Below are 20,550 nucleotides of genomic sequence, written 5' to 3' on the forward strand. Positions count from 1 at the left end.
CAACACAACCAAATGCTGTGTGATACTATCAAGTATTTTGGACCTGGGGAGGGTTGTAGGCTTTCTGTAGGCTTTCCTCACAAGCCCTTGGGTTCTTTACACAACTTCCTACCTCTTCAGGGCTGCCACACCTCTCACATGTCCTACCTAGAAGGCTGCAGGCTAGAACATGCAGATGTTTTCTTACTACTGTTGTTAATAGCAAAGTCAGCTGAGACCCTCCCATTCTTACCTTTTTTTACCTTAGTCTGCACACCTTTAGTTTTGCCACTCTGAAAAAAACTATGTGTTTATAGCACAAAGGCTTTGGTTTGTAACAACCAAATATCTAGGAAATAAACCAGACAGATGGATATAAAAATCTATCTATCTTCACATTGTCAATCTGCAGGTTCAAAAGAAGTTCTGCACAGATCTTCTTTACTCTTAGAAGTCTTTGCCATTAAAGATCTAAATCAATTATTTTATTTTCAATTCTTTCTACCCCCACCACTAACCTGAGGAAAGTTTCAGGGCATTAGAATTTCAAGAGCAGAAGAACTCAGTGACTAAGAAGGAAGGATACCAGAAAGAGTACTAAAACTCAGAGATGTACAATTTTCCAATCCAGAAACTGACAGAGAACATGTAGCAAGAATGACAAGACCATTTAATTACAAAAAATAAACAAACACAGGAGCATTTACAAGTACAATTAAAAATTTATTTTCTCTTTCGGCATTGAAGTGAGTACATGTTTACACACAATGTGACAAAAAAATCACCTGATTACTAACTAAGTACTAATTAAGATTGCAATTGTATTTTCCTTTATAACCATTGAGAATAGAAGCAGGGAAACAGAAGAAATGAAAAAAAACACATAACTTTGCCTGGTATATCACCCAGTGCCTCTGGTTTTACTCATCAACAAAACCTCACGTACATGACACTTTTGGCAAAAGTCCCTGAACATTCTGTCCCCCCCAGACATTCAGTACAGTTTAAAAAACAGGTTCAGTGGCACTTCAATATTATTTCAGTAACATTTGAGATACAGTGCACCCAACACTGCATGCAATTCACTTTGCTGTAAGGCTGACTTAGACATAAGGCAAACATTACCTTAGCTCTCAAATATTCCATGATTAGACACCCTTAGTACACATACTGCTGTTAAATGCAGAGATGCCTTGATTCCCTTCATTGCTTTTCCTTCTGATCAAGAAAGCAATTCAGGGAGATGGTATGCTATACTAAACACAAACTGCAAGGCATTAAAATATTAAAACAAACAGCAATGGATAAAAATAAACTATATTCACATATTCAAAACTTATTTCCATCACTTAAATAATTTTATCTGCAATTACAAAATACATACACTTAAATATTTTTTTAAGAAATAATAATCTAAGATATCACAGATTATGATTTGCTTTTGATAATCTAACTGCCCCATCTCTAGCATAAAGATAAACCTGGACAGTGTTACTACCTAGAATGTTTCCCTATTATAATAAATTTTCTTAAATATACAGTAAATTCTCTTTAACTATTCTGACAGATAGTGCAAATAAAGACATTCTTTGGGTCACAATTTTAAAATATTACCACCAATGCTATCCTCAATTTAATATTGTTTTAGTAAGTAAGAAAATATTTTAAATGTACACATCTTCTAACATCTGTTTAGCAACACATTTTCCTCAGTTACCTTTGCTTAATGCAGTTCACCAAAAAATGAATAAACTAAAATACTGCTCACCTATCCAAAAGATATGTTATATTCATACTTAAATAAGTATATTCAGAAACCTACCTATAAGTTTCCCATTGCTTTCCACGTATTGTTATTATCCACTGGCCTACTACATCAAATCATATCAAAATATCTTTAGAGACAACAAAGATCACTTCAGAAGCACTGCTCAAAGGCAATGAAATAATGCTTTGAGAACCTAAGCACATGTTAGGCCTACATAGATCCAAGCAAGTTGTAGAATACAATAGTTTACGCTTGTTTTGGAGTCATCTACTGCTTTGCCCTAGCTAGAGACAAAAAGCTTATCTTAAATATTATCCATCAATGATGTAGCAACACAAAGCGGGCCTGTTTGCTATCTAATGTTGCTTGCTGGCTTTACACGTTTGTTTGAAGTCACTGGCACCTGATGGTTAGTTCCATTCGTGGTGTTTGTTGCTGAGCCATTCACAACGATGTAATCAACCTTGTTTTCCAGTTTCACCAGGCGTTGTAAGATGTCATCCAGAAGAACAGCAATTGTTCTCTTAAGATCAGCTGAAGATAATGGAAAAAACAAATTACAGTCTGTTATTTACTCTGTGTGGAAAAGAACTGCCATTTCAACATATTCACATCTTAAGACCTGCTATCCTCCCTCCCTACCATACTTTTTGGAAAGGAGTGCCGAATGGTCTAGAAGTACAAAATTAAACAGCTGCTTCAATTTTCTTTAATAACATTCCTTTGTTATTTTAGGGAAGGGAGATACCACCATAACAGGGAACTGTGAAGGCAGCTAATTAAATATTACAGTATAAGAACAAAAACACTAGTTGGAAAATTAGAAGTGGCTATCCAAAGGTATTATTTCAAATTTCATCCAGACAACAGCACTGGAATACTCAGCTATGTCATCTTTTAGCCTTGGATGTAAGAGAATATATCTAAATACTTTCTAAATACTTTTCAGCATAAAAAAGTAGTTAATAGCTTTCTCCTAAATGACAGATTTAGCCCATAGAAAAGCTATTATTAAAAGGTATCACATTGTTTCTTATATAAGCTATAAAGCAAGGGTAAAAAAATCTATTTACCTATTTATTGACTGAAAAACAAGAGAAAAGATGGTAAAAAAATTCTCATGATCTGGAACACAAAACCAGTAATATCTTCCAACAAAAAACTATTTATGCTGTTGCCAATCACCATCTTCTTTCAGATTTGAAAAACATTAACAAACTTACCAGGTTTTACAAGGTGTTAAAATTCCCCTTACATATGAAGACATCTACAAACTGTCTCTACCCCCTGCCCACTAATCAATTAACTAAGCAGAAAGACTAGGGAGAAAGATCAAAGGCATCAAAGTGAAAAAATAGGAGTAGAACAGAAAAAATTAAAAATTACTAGTACATTACATTTCAAAAAAATAAGTACCTCCCTCTAAAATTAACTAGCTCTTGTTTAGTAATGTAAACTTTTAAAAAAAATTGCTAAACAATTCAAGCCAGAGTAGGGTCTGCTGTCAATTACAGAGGGTGGGTCATGTACTCTGTAGTATCATTTTGTGCTAAACAGCCTGATGGAGGAAATTGTCAAGTTTTAATTCTGATGATCAGCAGGTAGATCAAGAGATGACTTAAGTTTATATTAAACTGCAGACAAAACCACAGAAGACAAGTCTTATTCAGAAATATGCTGTGAGATGTATAGAGCAGGAGAAAACTGCAGTACGCAAGGATTTTTGCGTTTTTTTTTTAAATTACAGAAAAACTTAATTACACAGTAAAGGCAGGAAGTCCTTGATGACAAAAAAAAAAAGGTGGGAGAAAACAGGGAAGAAAAGAGAAAGCAGTCTCTTACTGTAATAAGAATTAATTTTAAGAATGCAAGGATTGAAGGTTTAAACTTTTTACTCTCCTATTCCTCTTGGGTTGTTCCTGCATATCTTGTCATCACAGACTTGCTTCCTTCTTCCTTAGCAGCAGCAAAAAGACTTCAGACACATTTTTGCTGCTTGCATTCTCATCGAAGGCCTACAAAGCGCAACCTACAACAGGCAGAGCCCTTTAAGGAAATCTTAAGGGGATCAAATTTCATTACTATACATCTTTTGAGATACTATTTTTAAAAATAAAACAATTTTAGTTACCTTTTCAATATTTCAGAAGATTGTAAATACTTGCAACCTATTTATCAAGTTAGGTACATATTCACAAGACAGGCAAATCACAGATATGATGCACCAAGTATTATAGCTCACAAGACAAGGGACGTTGTCTCTTATGGCTATTTCTAAAACAAGGAGAGATTCTGCAAAAATCGTAATTGCCTTGCAGTCTCCAGATTGCAAACTCAACTAGTATCTTGCTTTTTCATTGCTTTTTTAAGGAGAAGAAAATTCAAGAAATAAAAGCAGGAAGTTAGAAATGAGGTACTAGAAGTATCCGGAATGTTGAAGTGACTTTATATAAAACTTTGTCCCTATACCAAGCACGTGCTTATTCTTCAATAGGTGAAGATTCAGAAAAAGACAAATGTGCTGCTACTTCTGTAAGTATAAGTAACTGTATTCATGTACCTGAAGAGATCTAAAAAAAATCCTGGAAAGCAAAAATGTCATGCATGAAGCTTGATTTTGCAACTCATCTTAGTCCTCAACTTCATTGAATAAACTAAAATCAAATCAGTTAATACAGAAAAGTTTTTTTCTGCTGAAGAGCATATACTACTTTAAAAAAAAGAAAATGTATAACTTTACAGTTTTCAGAAAAAGAATATATTCAAGTAACTAGTATGGCTTTTTTCCTCTTACCATATCCTGACATAGAGGCTCCACCGCCACCATTCATCAGGTTTTTGTTTTCTTCTGCCAGTGCTTTGACATATCTTTTACTGAGATCTAATATCTGTCCACGCAACTCAGCACTGCTTTGGCGTCTTGGATACTGAAAAGTGTAGCGTAGCAACATCAAACCCCAAATGATTCCAAAGACTAGTAAAAACATACTCAGTTTCTGGGACATATTTTTTCTTGAAAATGTTAGAAACATTTCTGATGAAGGCCACAGGCACGTTCTAATTTCGAGAAAGGTAACTGAATTTGGCTTTTTCTAATTATATTACATATTAAACAAAAATAATATTTATGTGAAGTGAAAATCTTCTGGCTGGATCATCTTGAAAATATCTTCTCATGTTTTAGCTGGTCTTGATTCCTGAAATTTGTAAAGTACCACTTGGTTATTCAAAACTGCTACAGTTGTTGAGATCAAGAACAAATATCAGTTTCCAAATACGGTATTATTGCATCATCTAGCAAACAAGTTTTTTTATCTGCTTAGAGGTTCAATTATATTTCCTTCTGACTTGTTATTTACAGAGTTTCCTCTTCCTATTTTTACTGATTTTTATTTTCCAAAAATCAAAATTTCTGTGCTTCCACAAAGCATCACAAGTATTTTAAATACTGGAATTTAAACTGACATTAAACTCAAATGCATTTGAAAGAAGATGCAGTATCTACGAGAGCTGTATAACATTTCTGTACAACATTGTGATGAGTTATACACATATATCTAGACACAAGATCTTGTGAAATGATTCAAATGATTCTTATTCTTCACTTTGAAGAATAAGCACAAGTGTGAACAGACAACACATGGAAAGATGTTCCTTGGTTGGTTAGCTAGTTCAAAGCTTCCTCTCCCGACTTTGTACACCATTAAGGTTTTTTATTTGCTGTGGTGTCTTATTATTGAATAAAGAAATAAAACCAAAGTAAATTGGCACATTGCACTTCAGAATTTTATTTTAACTTTAAAAAATGTCTTACCATAGTACCTAATTCTGATCCTTCAATAGATGAAGGCTTCAGGAGGAAAGCAAATGGTAGGAAAGCTTCATCAGTTAAATAACAAATGTTCAGACAGTTGGAAGCAGTTTGAGCCACACATCTTCAGGAATGTCTGTACTGGAAAAAAAATATTTAAACAAAAAGTGAAGATATCTTCATTTACTTGTGGAGTAGTTACAGTTGAAGGCTTCAAGGTTACATGCTTTTAAATCAGAACTACATTTTCAAACCTAACTTCAAGCAATTGTTAGGGAAGAACATAGAATTACTCTCCATTTTATTATAAATGCATGCATTTGAATGCCCAGTAACTGACTTCAACATACTTTTAAAAGAAAGCTTGGTAAGAATCTCACTCAGCATCTCCTTCTTCTTGTGCTATAAAACAGTGACAACAGATGTTCTGGATTCATCATATATGTACATGCACATATATTTACATAGGCATCATTCTCTTACTAATTTTTACCCCTCAAACAGCTCTCACATTTTTAGACTCTTTCCATGTGCATACCTTGTATTTCTCATTTTTCATCCATGTCTGACGCTACTCCAATTATTCACTACTTCCTTAAAAGAGAACTTCTATTATTTAATATTGTCCAGATAAAGGATTTTACACAATAGTAACATTCTTCCTCACTATTTCCCGTTCTTCCCCACATACTACCTGCCACAAGCACTTTTTAGACTGAAATTACGCATGTAATAGAGTTCCTCACCAGAATTTCTGTAGTGGCATTTACACCTCGGTTTGTATCAGAATATTGAGACCGAGTTTCTCGTGCTGCTGAGCTCTCATCTAAACCTAACTCTGCCTCCATGGCACTTTTCATCCCCTCCACTGACCAGTTCCATCGGCCTTATGCAGACACCCCGCTGTCTGCTGCCAACACAAGTGTCACTGCCAGCAGGGTGCCGAGCTCTTCTTGTGCTTACCCTTCACTCTTCAGATAATCCTCTCAACAGGCGAGCCAGCATGCCTGATTCAAGTGGCAAATTTTTGAAGTGCTCTAAAATCAACATGCATATCTAAATTATTCTGAAAATTATTAACCCAAGGCAGGAGCAACATCAGGAGTTGGACACTAAAGTTGCCATTAAGTAACAAGCAGTTGTGTGTAAAATGCCATATGGCAGCCACTGCCAGCACATAAACTCTGACTGCTGGGCGCACTATTGCAAGTGGCAATCCCAAGTCACTGAATGAAGAACAGCTCATCATCCACCGTGGGGGATGACTGTGCACAAGGACAGACAGCCAACATGCAGTAATTTGAACTCCCACTGTAAATGCAGTGGGATATACTTTGTTCAAGGAATGTGCTTAATCCCCCTAAAACTGTTTTAAGGTACTAATTTGTCTTAAGTACATAAAATAAGCAGGAAAATAATAAAAACATACATTCCACAGCATGAATATCTGGAATTGTGTGGCTTAAGATTTCCTGAAACAGATCTTCCCCAAACATGCACTAACCAAAACCTCTTTTCCCTAGCTCTTTGCCAAATCCACAGCTCTGCACTCAGACTTTAATAAATAAACTGCACCCACATCATTATGTATCTACAAAATCTCTGAACAGTACCAAAAATTATGGAAAACATTATGAGGTCCAGGAGAACAGTATTCATGTGATGGCTCAGAAGACCACACAGTATCTCAAGAAGACACCATAAGTTTTAAACCTCATTCCAAACAGTCTCTACTTCTTCTATTAAAAAAAAAAAAAAGACTGAAAAGAACAGATAGCTCTTGAATTCACCTCTCCACAGAACTCCAGCCATATCTCATCCTGAAGCATTTAGACAATATCACTGCAGTCCGTTGGAGTAGAAATAACTCTGCCATCACACTGTAAATAAGACTACAAGCCAGGATAAGAGGTCTAGCCAAGAGGAACAGATTGAAAAAACTCCTGCCAAGCAGCAGCAGGAATTACAGACTGGGCCATCGCCATGTATATCTAATTCACAGTGCACACGCTGACTACTGAAACTAATGGAAATCAAGGATTTAACCTGCTGGGAAATTGCATAACACCCATATATTAACATGAGGTAAAGGAACTCAGAGCAAGGTTTACCAAAATGAAGGGAACTATTTGTACTTGCCACTTTTCCTACAAATTTTTAAAGGCCGTTCCCTCTTCATGAATTCCAGTGTAATTTCAAAGTTCTGGAGATTTGGTCTCTTCTTTCCCCCTGAATTAATGCACTTCTAGTGACTCATAAGACACTCCCTGCAATATCCTTGGGGTAAAAATAAAATAAAATAAATTAAAAAAAAAAAAGTAAGATTACGCCCAAATGATTTGGAAGTAGGAAAAAAAAAAAAAAAGAGTATTGGAGCAGCAGGCTCACATATTAGGAAGGAAATAGCACAGTAAGATGGATGGACTGGAATTTTCTTGTACCTCTTTTTGCCCTGAAGGGTCAGCACTTCTCTACAAGAACATTACAGTTTCAACAAAACTTGGGCTCAGAATGGACCTTTGTTTTCAGTAATTTAGAGGTAGTATCCCATAAGATAACAGCACACATGAAAGAAAGTAAGTGTACTTTGTGATCTTTATTCTCCCTCATTCTCTCAAAGTACACAATATGCTGAGTTGGAAAATCCTTCCTGAGCAGGAAAAAAAAGGAAGCTGAGAGTTCCTTCTTCACCCTGATTTATCCTGGTTAGAAATGCTGGCACTCTTCCAACCGCAGCTGAGGGACTTTTGTAGCAAAGGCAAAGCACTGCAGAGAGCAACAGGAAAAAGGATGCATCAGAGCTACAACCTTGCTGCAATTCCTACCATCTCTAATCACAGAGACTGAGACAAAAGGCAGACAGCCATGAAGATGAAGCAGTACAACCAGAACAAAATTTGAAAATCTGAGGAGGGAAAGAAAAGAAACAAAATCCCAAAACAAACCCAAATCAAACAAAACCCCTGAGTTGACTGCAGGCAAAACGACAATCCAAGAATCCATGAAGAAAATAATGTCTTCCAGATAATTGTTTCAATTAGAAGCCTAAAGTAACCAATTCAAGTGCCAGTTTCCCAAAGTACTTTAAATCAGGATAGCACTTTAAATCAGCATGCATATTTAAATCATTCTGAAAGTTACAAACCCAAGCCAGGAGCAACATTAGAATTTGGAGCTACAACCAATTCCTGAATGAGGATCTGACATTAGGTTTGCCTTTCACAGACTTATAAACAGCTTGGTTTTCTTCACTGTTGATTGTCTAAGAAAAGTACTGCCAAAACCTACCAATGTGGATACAACTTTGTCCAGTGGTACCACAACACTGACATCCATCTGGCAAAAAACCAATGAACTAAGACACTCATCCACTCCAAAAAAAACCCATGTCTCTATCCCGTATACCTGTATTACAAAATCAGTCATATATAAATTATATTATTGACTACATGAAACAAAAAGAGCAAAGATAAAAGAAAGAGCTACAGAAAATGCATTATATGTTCCATAATATAGCAAAGTTTAACTACTACTTAACTAGCATCAGACTTCAGTTTGAATACTGACCCTTCTCCATGGAAATTAGCCCATACCCACAAAACATCCTTCTTGAATTTTGTTGCAGTCTTCCTTTTTACTCATTCCCAGAAAAAACAGGAGATTATATTAACATATAACACAAAAATTAAATGGTCTATAATACAAAGAAATGCCTCCTACATGCTCTGAAACAACCTCAGGTTATCAGGAAAACAAGGCACACCTAAATCCTTAAAAGCTTATTTCACTTTACAGTACCGCCACTTCTGCCAGTCAATCGGCCCATGAAAGACAGGCACATACTCATAATCATTTTTCTAGCCTGCCCAAGAGACTCCAGCCTTCCTAAACCACTAGAAACGGTTGCAGGGCAAATTTAAACCTGTCCTGCAGAGATGATTTGTGTATCTTCTAGTTTTGAAAAATGTACAGGACAGACGATGGTAATTATTTGTAAGAGAAAAGGAAAGCAGCAGGTCCATCAGGTATTTTTGGTAGTTATTAATAAGCAGTTTGCAGACGCAAAGAACAAAGAAAACCAAAGCTTGACAGAAACCTCTTTGATTCAAAGATCAAAAATACTTTTAAGAATAAAGCCAAGAAAAACGCAATTAAAAGAATATTGTTAACTTACAGTCCAATAAAGTCACCTCTTTGGTCATATATTTTGAAAGACAGAATCTCAAATACTAAGGCAGTAGTTCATCAGCGATACTCTAGAGACCGAGTCTCCCATTAGGAAAGCAGGCCTGATAAGTGGGAATTTTACTCCATCTATTACTTACTACCACAATATTTATCTGTTCCTTACTTTCAAATTATGATCAACAACAACATGATACTGTGCATTCAAGAGCAGGTCTGGCTTTGCAACCAGATATTGACTGCATAAAAAGAAGTGATTTATCAAGACAGAGCTTAAAAAAAAGCCATATACAGTCCTTGAAGCATGCATCCAATTAAAGAGGAAGTGGAAAAAAAAAAACTTGTAATAGAACAGACAGCAGACAGAAATCAGGACAAATAAAAGCTGACATTAATAATTACTATAAAATAATTGTACAGTACAAAATTGGAATTTATTACCATCTCAGTGGGAGCACAAAAAGTTTATAAAGTTATTAACAATTAAAAATTACCATACTAAAATTACATCTGTACAAGAAATTACTTTTAAATTCATGGCAGTACAAACATCCTGCAGTACAGAGAGGGTACTGTATCAGTAAACAAAAAAATGCCTCTAAATATGCAGAGTGATACTTCATTGCAAGAGCCAACAAACATTTCAGGAAGACAAGAATCACTGGGCATTACAGAATACCAGGAAAAAAATTTCCACAGTAGCATCAAGCTCCATTCTATTATTTTCCCCTTTTTTGCATCTATTTACAGAGTGCACCCTCTGGCCCATTTACCTCTGTGACCTCCAAAGTATTTTGTTTTCTAATTTTCCAACAGAAAATTTTGAGCATCACTCAGCTGACAGGAATCAATCGTGCTGACCATTTTGAGAGCAGACAGGCTGGTTTTATGTTATTTGGAAAACCTTCAGTCATTTCTGTGAAGCAATGAAAATGGGAAGTCTAAAGAATGGCTGATAGACACCAAAACAGCACACAACATATTCATTAAACAATTAATTTTAGAAGACTGAGACAATGAAATAAGCACCTAGAAGCCCAGGAGCTCACATGCTGAGACTTTTTGGAATGCCAAAAATGATACTTGTATTCTGGTAATTTGCAGTCTTAGATGGTTGTTGGTTTGGCAGTAGGTGAAAAATCTACATGAGGTGCAGCTGGCAAATAGGTGCCCTAAGAAGTGAAGTGTTTACACATAGCCCTGATTAAAACTGGTGTGTAAGGAAGAACCACATTCCCCAACTTTTTATGAGTAAACTAGTTCTTGAGAAGATGCCAATGAGACTACTGTACTGTACTGGCACATCCATACTGGTGACTGTCCTTTGGTTTCCAGGTTCATTAATCAGGTTCACTCAGACAGCTGCACAGTGCTATAAAGAGCAGGATACTCCACTTGGAACCAACCATTAACAGCAATGCCAGTTCCCAGACAAGTGAAAACACATTTAGCTGTCTTTTGATAAAATTTACTCTCAGCACTTCAAGTATTCCTATTATTGCTGCCGTAAAATTTGGTCAACAGAAAAATATCACAGCAGAAAGGGAAAAGAGGATCTATACTGACAAAACACCAGCAGTGCCTGACATAAAACAGCCCACCAAAATGTGCTGACGAAACTCAAGGGTCTTTCCAAACTGCATTACAGATAAGAAGACAGAAGACTCCGTTTATATTAATAGCTGCTAGACTCATGTGAAAATATCAATACTATAAAACGTGCTGCTATCTTAAGAACAGGTAAGAAGGCACACTTCTGGGCAAAAAAGGCTGCCTTATCACTACAAAGGCTGCTGGCCTGTAGGTTTTAGCAGTTCTGTACCACTTTCAGAGCATGCTGCCAAAGGAGTCTGCCTTTGTGTCTTTTCCAGGACATCTATCTTTGTATCTTCTTCTACAGCATGTGTTCCTTCATTCCCTGCTTCTACATGCCCAAAGACTTGCAATTACCTTGGCACACTGAAAATAAAATATTATTTTGCCTTATTGCTAGCTGCCTTTTAGGCAACACCTTTAATGGATATTCCAAGTGAAAGAAACATGAAGTTTGAGGGAACAGCAAAACTGGGTAGCTACCAAAAATACCTACTCTTCTACAAAAAAAAAAGAAAATCTTATGTTCTCCCAACAGTTTCTGTCTCTCAACGCAGCCAAAGGATATACGGGCCAACAAAAGTCACAGCTCATCAAGCAGACACAGTGTTGCTGCTGACGAGCTGCTGGGACTACCTCAAACCTATGTTAAACCAGGAACGGTTTTACCTCCTACAGGCTTCTAAGAACAGCACCAATTTGTCTTGTAGATGAACTTCAAGTTGAGAGCACAAACATATTGCTTTCGACTTGAAAACCCACACAGCAAGCTTACAGTGGCTCTGGTATAAAATTATCTGAGAGCCCAAACACTAGACTACCTTTTGTCAGTATTTCAGAAATACTGGAAAGCTGTTTCTATTTAAATGTATGCATTCCTATTTTAATTGCTTTTGTTTTACACTTTCTACCAATAATTATTTTCATTTTGCATTGTGTCTAAGAAGTCTTCTCAAGTACCTTAGAGTATCTTTTTTTTTTCCAACACCTTCCCCCTTTATTTTTGCCTACTACTGCCAATGAATGCCTTTAAAATAAACCAATCATTTGAAAACAGAAATTCCTTGTTCCTTGCCTGTGGGCAGTCAGCCAAGATTCAAGATTTTGAGAGGGGAAATGGCTTGGCAAGGCTTGTGAAGAAAATGAAAGCAAGCAGATATCAATAGGGACAGTATATCAATTGAGACAGTTTGCTACACTTGCTGAACTTGCCCTCCTCCCACTGGGCCCATCTGCGCCCCATAATATTTCTACATCTCTGTATCAGATTCTTAAAAATAATAATAGTGAAAAAAATATTTTTTAAAAAAATCTCAGCTTAATTTTCCCTGGGACACTTTTCTCTATTTTCTCTTCATGCTTTATTTGCCACCATTTAGGTCACTGTAGGACCCTTGCTCCTTGATAAGAGTCACTTATGACAGAGCACAAGGCACTTTCTTGGCTTCTCATTTCCCAGTAACACTGCCACGATTTATTAATTGCAGGCTACAACAAGTACCCCATAGTGCTCCCTTGTGAAATTTCACAGCTGTCTTTGTATCACTCTTTCCAAAGCCCCTGAGACTCCAAAACTTCCTCCTGAGATGGTAATGTTTAGCTAATTTTGACTAGTTTTACAGAGAGCCAAGCCTACAAGATGATGCATGTACATTACTGGTAAGAGAGGGACTTTCACTGAACGTTTTAAAGAGACCTAAAAGGAAGGCAGGTGTCACTAAAGAGAATAAAGAGGGAAGGGGGGAGACAACTAACAAAGTGACAGCTGCAGCGGGGGAGAGATTGCCACTGCTCACACATGTACACACAGCGCACCACACAAACACTATTCCTGTAGAACTGCAAGAAAAAAAGCATTTGTTCCACTGGGGAGAGAGGAAGAATTTAACTTGTGTGTTTTCTTCCAACAAATCTGTACAATGCAAAATGCATATGAATTTGTCCACCAAAATTATGTTTCTATGGCAAAACTGCAATACAGATGAGGCTTTGGATTCATGCTCCTTCGCAGCAGGCTGACCCAGGTGAATAGTTCAGAAAAATAACACTGGAGGAAATATTAAAGATAAGTGATTTCTTCTACATCTTTTCTTCTACAGTCTTACTTCTAGATTGACTTGTCAGCTCTCAACGTAGCCTAGTAATGGATTATGACAAACATTAGTTAACTGTAACACCTCAGTGGTATGCACTGCAAAATACTTTAATACTAACATTAAGGAAAAGCTGCCCAGAAATTTAACTAGACTATTTATAACCTGGTAGCCTCCTATTTCTTTAGTATTACTGAAGAAACCAATTTCATTGGAATAAGTTTTACATTCCCTAGTCTATGCCTCTAGTTCAGGCCCTATTTTACATGGGCAAAGTACCCATTCAATTCTTAGCAATCCAAAATTCATCTTCTAAATTACATACGCAAACGCCAATATACCTATTTTTTGTAAAGTTTGTAAATTTTTTTAGTAAACCATATTAGAAAATATAGGAGGCTGTTATTGATAATGCTCAGTTGAGAAAACCCATAAAATGGCACAAATTATAAATCACAGGTGAAAGAGGTTGTTAAAAAACAAACAGCATACAAAGTACATTTTATCAGTAAACTTGTACCAGGAAAATCAGATTCATTTGAGTGACTGAGCCTCACAGATTTTTGACAGCTACTGGAAAATGGCTATTTTTGACACTTACTAGTTTTCAGATATGTTGACTACACAGCTGACAATTTTAGCTGACAGCATGCATTTTTATCCTACTAACAGTTTAGGCAAGATGCAAGAACTAGTCCCCTTTACTGTTCTTGGAAAAGGTACAAGTGATCATGAACTTCAGCAGCTAAATGACATCCAATCCCCAAGATCCATCACAATTTGTGATTAGCTGATACCAATGCCTCCCTCAAGGAGATAACAGCCAAAAGGAGTCTCTAAAAGCAGATACTACAAAAGCTTTAAAAAGAAAAAGCTGGGGGGGTGGGGGAAGAGGGAAGAAAGGAAGTACCTTTGTTTCCAACCCTAAAAAACTTTAGGAAAAGGACCAAAGGAATTCCAGCGTAATTGCTTAATTCCCTAGAGCTCTCCAGTACCTATTAAACACCTACAGATTTAAACACCTAAAATAACAGAAAGAGGCCAGAATAGCTTAGGCTTTATACACACGGGTGTCTGCAGTAAAAACAGGAACAAAAATAACAATAAATTTCTACATTTGGTCTAAAACTGCAATCATACTGCTTGTGACACTACCAGCAGATGCTATTCAATATCGAATATTACCTTCATATTGTCTCCTTTCTCTGATAGTCTCATGAGAGTAAAACAGCAATTCATGACATTTGTTCCAAAATTAACACTACGTTACAGTTAGGACAAATCACAAGCACACTAGGATGTACATCATGTTCACATTCTCAGGGTTCTCTTAAAATAAAAAGTTGCAATTCCTACAAAGATCACTTTTAACAGTGAAAAAAACACATCCATCTGCCCCTAGTTCACCCTCTGGGGGGGGGGGGGTAAAACAACAACAAAAAAAAAAAAACCCAAAACAGCAATGAAAAAGAACTAATTAACCCAATCGGAACTGTTCTAATGAAACTCCACATCATGTCATAGTGTAGAACAAAAATTATCTATGCTTATTTCGTGGCACACAAACTACACTGCACTCTACTTTTATCTTTTAGATGACAAGAGACATTAAAGAAAATTTACAGGATGCCAACATGTTAGGTTAGGGAACCGAAAAGAGAGTTTATTAATAATGAATAATGAACAGAGCTACCAAAATAAGGTAGAGATAATAGTACGTTATACATGTTTACCAAAATCGAAGGTAAGTGCAGTCAAAGCATCATCAGATATTACAAATAAAAGCAATTCTATTATATTGTAAGAAGGAAGCGCTGTTCTGCAACCCTTGCCGTGAAAAAATTCCATATATTACAATCTCCTGAAACTGAATGTTTCAAATCTTGCAGACTTCATTCAGTATACTTTTTCCTGTTTCTTCAATAGTACCAACGAGACCAATTTCAGTGAAATATTTACCCGTTTGTTTTGGGGCTTTTTATGCAGACTTGCTAGTGCCGGAAGATCACTTAACCTGACATTGTTAAGGATCCTGCCTTTGCCTGAATATTATTCTTTCTTTCCTTCCTGTGAGTTCCATCACATCACTCTAACCATGCTTTACCTCTTTGGAAGTTATGTCCTTACAGCAGAAGGCATCGATCTTGCAGAGTCACTGCAGTCACAGCTTAACACTGGAAGCCCACTGCTAACGGCGAAGGAAACCAGAAAACGCTCGTCTGCTCCACCGCGTCCTCCCCGCCCAAGGACACTGCATCACAGCCCTGGCGTACGGATCGCGGCCGAAGGAGCCCCGAGCCCAGCACAACTCACCTCCCCGCGCCGCGCCCCTCGGCGGGGCCCGCAGTGACGCCGCCGCAGCCGCGCGAGAGCCGCGCAGGTACCGGGACCCGCCGGGCAGGAAGCCCGGAGGAACACGAGCCCGTCCCGCAGCTCCCGAAGGAGGGGCGGACCAACGCGGGCGCTCAGGCGCGGCGCGCACCCGCGCGTGCGGGAGAGCCGCAGCCACCCTGCGCCATCCCGGTCCCGCCCGAGCGTGCAGCCACCCCCAGCCCTTCCCCCGCGAAAACACACAGGGACGGGCGGGCCCCCCACACACTCCCGCCGCCCCGGCCCAGGGCGCGGCTCTGGGGCTCGGCCTGGGCCGGGGCCGGGGCCGGGGCCGGGGCCGGGGCGCTCCCCTCGCGCCGCCCCCGCGCAGCGCCCCCCGCCGGCCGCCGCGCGCTACCTGCACCCGCCGCCTCCGCCGCCTCCTCCCGGCCCGCGCCCGCGCCCGCGCGCCGCTTCCGCCCGCGCCGCGCGCCCGAAGCCCCGCCCCCGCCGCAGCACGCGCCCCCCGCCCGCCCGGCGCCGCGACCGCCCCCCAGCGGCGGGAGGAGGCAGGCGCTGCGCCCCGCGGCCCCGCGGGCCGTGTGTCCGCAGCCGGGCGCAGGAACGCGCTGGGCGTGTTTAGTCTAGAAAAAGCTCAGAGGGGCTCTCGTCACTGCGTTCAGATATCGCGAAGGCGAGTCCCAAGAGGATGGGGCCGGTTTTTGGTGGTGCCCCGCGACAGGACGGCGAGCAAAGGCCGTGAACTAGAACACAAGTTCTGCCTCAACATGAGGAAGAAATTCTTTGCGTTGAGGGTGGTAGAGCACTAGAACAGGTTGCCCAGGGAGGTCGTGGAGTCTCCCCCTCTGCAGACATTCAAAACCCACCTGGACACGTTCCTGTGTCACCTGCTCTAGGTGACCCTGCCCATGGCAGGCGGTTGGACTAGGGAATCTCCAGAGGTCCCTTCCAATCCTAAGGATTCTCTGATTGTTCTCTGTTGAGGGGTGGTATATAGACCTCCCCCCACCACCCTCACCGTGATAATCACCTAAATAAAACTCATTGTGAGTGCAGGACTGTGCTAGAGAGTCACACCCCAGGCTCCTCCTGCAAGGTGGTGTTCAAAGGAAGCTGGTATCAGTTAAGGAAAAGTGAACATAAGGGTAAAGGAAAGAACACCTTCAACAGCTGCACAATTGATAGCATTCAGAAGTACCTGTTGGTCACCTTACCTAGATCCCTTCAACGTGTGTCTCCCTTCCAGCGTGCGTCACAGGCCACATGGCTTCTCCGTGCTTTTCAACCTGCATATTCCGCACGGGTTAGACACAGGAAAAATCAGCACTCAAATGCGATGCTGTTCTAGAAAAAAGGATATTGATACATCAGAGGGGTTAGTGGCCTAACTCAGATATAAGTATACAGACAAAAGTCTTGGCAGGTGCTATGTCAGCTGATGTATCTGAGATGTGTGTTAAAAACTATATGACAAAACAGTATCAAGCACGGTGCTTCTTTTCAGTGACATATGAAAACCAAACCTTAGAAGTATTTATATAGTCCTTATATTTCTGGATAATAATACTCTTGGTGTCATTTCAAGGGGTAGATAAAAGCCCAGGATTGCAGGTATGTTGTAGTATTCTGTATTATTCGTCAAAATAATAATAAATTTTAAAACCCCACCAGAATTAGATTGCTGCTGCCATGTTATTTCATTCCTCTCCTGCCAATCATTATCTGTAGACGGTCCTTTCGAATTTAATTTGCATAGATATTGCTCTGTCCTTTTCAAATATGTATTAAGAATTTCCTCTCCTATTATGTTTAAACTGCTAAATGGTAATGGCTAGAGAACAGCACACTAATCAATATGCTCTGAGATTACCATAGCTTCTGCCTCCTTGCTTAGCCAGTTAATCCTATAATCTGTATATGGAGATAAGAACACATGCAACTTTATACTTGCTTTACTGCCACTCCTATTTTTCCCTCTTCCTGACCCCTTACCAGTTTTTTATACCCTTTCCCTTTAGGGAATGGGCCTGATCTGGGCCTATCTTTCCCCCCAAAGTGTATTTTTTTTCCAAAATCATGAATACTCTATACTTACTACTGCATTAAAACTAATGCTATATTAAACCAGTGTCTTAATATTTCTTGAAAATCCTTTATAAGGCATGCTTGAAGAACATGTCGTGTTAGTGTATCCTTTAGGCCATCTCCAGATGTTTTCTGTGTTCAAACCATCTTCCATTTAGGAGAGACACTCCCAAAGACCCAGACCAACCATGGAGTCTTACTAATAAATAGTGAAAGCTGAAATATAATATTAAATAATAATTGTCATTATGGTCCAGGAAACTACAGGTGAAGTCATTGTAGAGTGAAGTCATTGTAGAGTACAATGAAGGCAGATAAGTTACAGGAAAAAATGGTGAAGGCAGCTTGTAGTTTTCAATTCAAAATGTAAAATTGATTAGACTTTTGAAAAATAGGTATTTGTATAAGCAACTGCCATTTTTATTTTAGGTTTAATTGCCAGAACATTTTAGGATAACAGGAATGAAAAAAATCTGCTAGAATAATGCAAATGTCTTGAATGTGTGCATCAGGTCAAGTCTAACCCTCAGGAACTGAAATCACAATGTGGACTGTAGCTAGATCTCATACATGTACATGTTAACAAAAAATTGTATTCCTGTCCTCTGTTTTCCTGGCCTTTCTTTTCCTCCCCCGCTTGGTTTTGTGGAGGTTTTTTTTAGGGTTTTTTTTTGTTTTGTTTTGTTTTGTTTTGTTTTTAGTGTAGCCATTATATATTTTCAGTGGGTCTTTCATATTCCATTTTTTTTCTGTGATCCATTGTGTGGTAGAAGACCGATTAGTATTTTCACCTCAGAATTTAAGCATGTCCTTCATGCTCATTCCTTTTTGTTCCTGTAGTTAGAATATATGCAACAGCAGAATATGCCAGAACAGTATGTGATCTTGCAGTAGAATAAGTACTTTATTAGTAAAGTTACATTTGAAAAGAGAGATGAACAAATCTATGTACCAGAGCTGAACAGAGTAGAGCTGCTATAAAAGACAGATTATGACATGGATTCAGAATTGTTTTTACATCAGCAGAGGATAAAACTCAGGCCAACCTCCTAGGAATGAAAATGTATTTGTAATTAAACAGGAACTGACTAAGGAATTGACTGAAACTTAAGTAAGTGATGTGAAAGAAACTTTTACTCCAAATTAAATATTTTGCAGACCTAGATGACAAGGAAGACTTTTCCTCAGTACTGCCTTCTTTACCATTGAAAGATCATTTACTCTTCAATCAATTATTTGCTTCTGAATCACCAAGAAAAAAGAGCAAGGGCTGGCATGTACAGTTCCAGCCTTCCATTTACAACAGAAGCACAAAACAACCAACACCATTTATGGTCCAGGTAGGAAGAAACAGAACCATTCCTGTAAAGAAGAGGGTATGTCAAGGCTCTGTTAGAACATCAAGCTGTGGTGACCATTGGCTACCAGTGTTCATGTGACGTCTCCACTGGGACAAAGCACTTGTTGGGAACCCAGTGCTTTCTTGCACCGACAGAGCAAGTTTAGCTGTTTCATCATCTTGGGAAATTTTCTGACTTAAAGCACTGCATACCTGGCCTCAAATGCCTGCAAGGTATCAGCTGCTGTAGCTATTGGTGCATACTGGAGGAGGAAGCTCCAAAACTGCATAGGATACAGGATCAGGGAAACCTTTCTGAGGTGAGCAGAAAGGATAAATCTTGTAATAAAACCATGGTTAAAATGCAATTCTCATGATTGCAAGTCCAAATCTAGGCCTTTGTATCATAGAAGCACGCAAGACTGGATCCTGTGACTTTACCTCCACGTATGTACAATAAAAGCAGCCCTCCAGCCTTGCATATTAAATATCCTCTCGCCATAACACAACACCCCTAATGACACAGACCCACAGAAATTCATATGGTTGCACAAACACATTCATATAAATGTTCTTCCTTGCAGCACGGGAGCAGAACCCCAGAGAATGTGCTGGGGGAGGTGGAAGATGAGGGGACACAGGAGCAAGGCTGCTAATTTCCATGGCGTGAAGGAGCAGTCCTCGTAGGAGAGGAGGAAGCCGTTGTGTGTGGAGCGGCAGGAGGGGCGCGGGGCTGCCCCGGGTTGTCTCAAAGCTCCTTTGAGCCGGTGTGCAAGAGGCCAGTCTGTTATTTAACAAGTCTACACACAAAGTCGAGGTATTTGATTTATTGACAGTTCCGCGCAGAGAGGGGTGCCGGGTGGGAAATCCACAAAGCCTTCACGACGGCTCCCAAAACTTTTCGCTATTTATGCATTTTAGCAACAAAGGCGCTAATGTTCATTGGTTGCACGCAACCTCGTTCACTTACTAATTAGTATTCTATTCTATCTTCTACTGGTTAATTATATTCTCTCGCTTCTCATGCTAATTGGCCCGCGTGCTCAGTCTTTCTCTTCTTTTGAGTCGGTGGTCTGTGAGTCGGTCACACGTCTCCCCCTGCCGGAATTACCTTTTACCCAGTCAGAGCTGCTTCCGCACCGTCGCCAAGTTGTCTTTAACAGTTTCTTCCTTATCTTGGGAGTTCTGTCCTATGTTCTTGTGGCCCGTGAATTCTGAGTTCTTTGTGCCCACTATCAGTGGTAACTCCCTCTTCCCAGGCTTTGTTAACCTCCCCCTAGGTCGGACATCACTGAAACATGTCCAGCCCTGAACAGTTCTACCGACAGCTGATTTTTCTTTTTAACGCCTGGACGTCACTTAGCGC

At 39.2% G+C, this 20,550-nt stretch overlaps 2 protein-coding genes across 3 annotated transcripts; one reads left to right on the top strand and one right to left on the bottom strand.

Annotated features, from left to right (window-relative positions):
• Positions 1-681: 681 nt before the first annotated feature.
• Positions 682-16,239, bottom strand: CCDC126 (coiled-coil domain containing 126). Of its 2 annotated transcripts, none has more exons than XM_068208788.1 (4): positions 16,158-16,239; positions 5,562-5,699; positions 4,542-4,944; positions 682-2,281 (listed from the first exon to the last, which is right to left on the bottom strand). In XM_068208788.1, exons 3-4 carry the CDS (start codon positions 4,777-4,779, stop codon positions 2,100-2,102), a joined length of 420 nt encoding a protein of 139 aa, XP_068064889.1. In that variant the 5' UTR covers positions 4,780-4,944; positions 5,562-5,699; positions 16,158-16,239; the 3' UTR covers positions 682-2,099. The 2 variants fall into 2 exon arrangements, with proteins under 2 accessions (XP_068064889.1, XP_068064881.1); XM_068208780.1 differs by lacking the exon at positions 16,158-16,239 and adding an exon at positions 15,534-15,703.
• Positions 15,155-16,387, top strand: LOC137472552 (atherin-like). The gene is made up of 2 exons (XM_068187827.1): positions 15,155-15,173; positions 15,630-16,387. The coding sequence occupies exons 1-2, from the start codon at positions 15,155-15,157 to the stop codon at positions 16,385-16,387; spliced, it is 777 nt and encodes a 258-aa protein (XP_068043928.1).
• The last annotated feature ends 4,163 nt before the right edge of the window (positions 16,388-20,550 follow it).

Source organism: Anomalospiza imberbis, chromosome 1 (assembly GCF_031753505.1).
Source record: "Anomalospiza imberbis isolate Cuckoo-Finch-1a 21T00152 chromosome 1, ASM3175350v1, whole genome shotgun sequence".
Taxonomy (NCBI): domain Eukaryota; kingdom Metazoa; phylum Chordata; class Aves; order Passeriformes; family Viduidae; genus Anomalospiza; species Anomalospiza imberbis.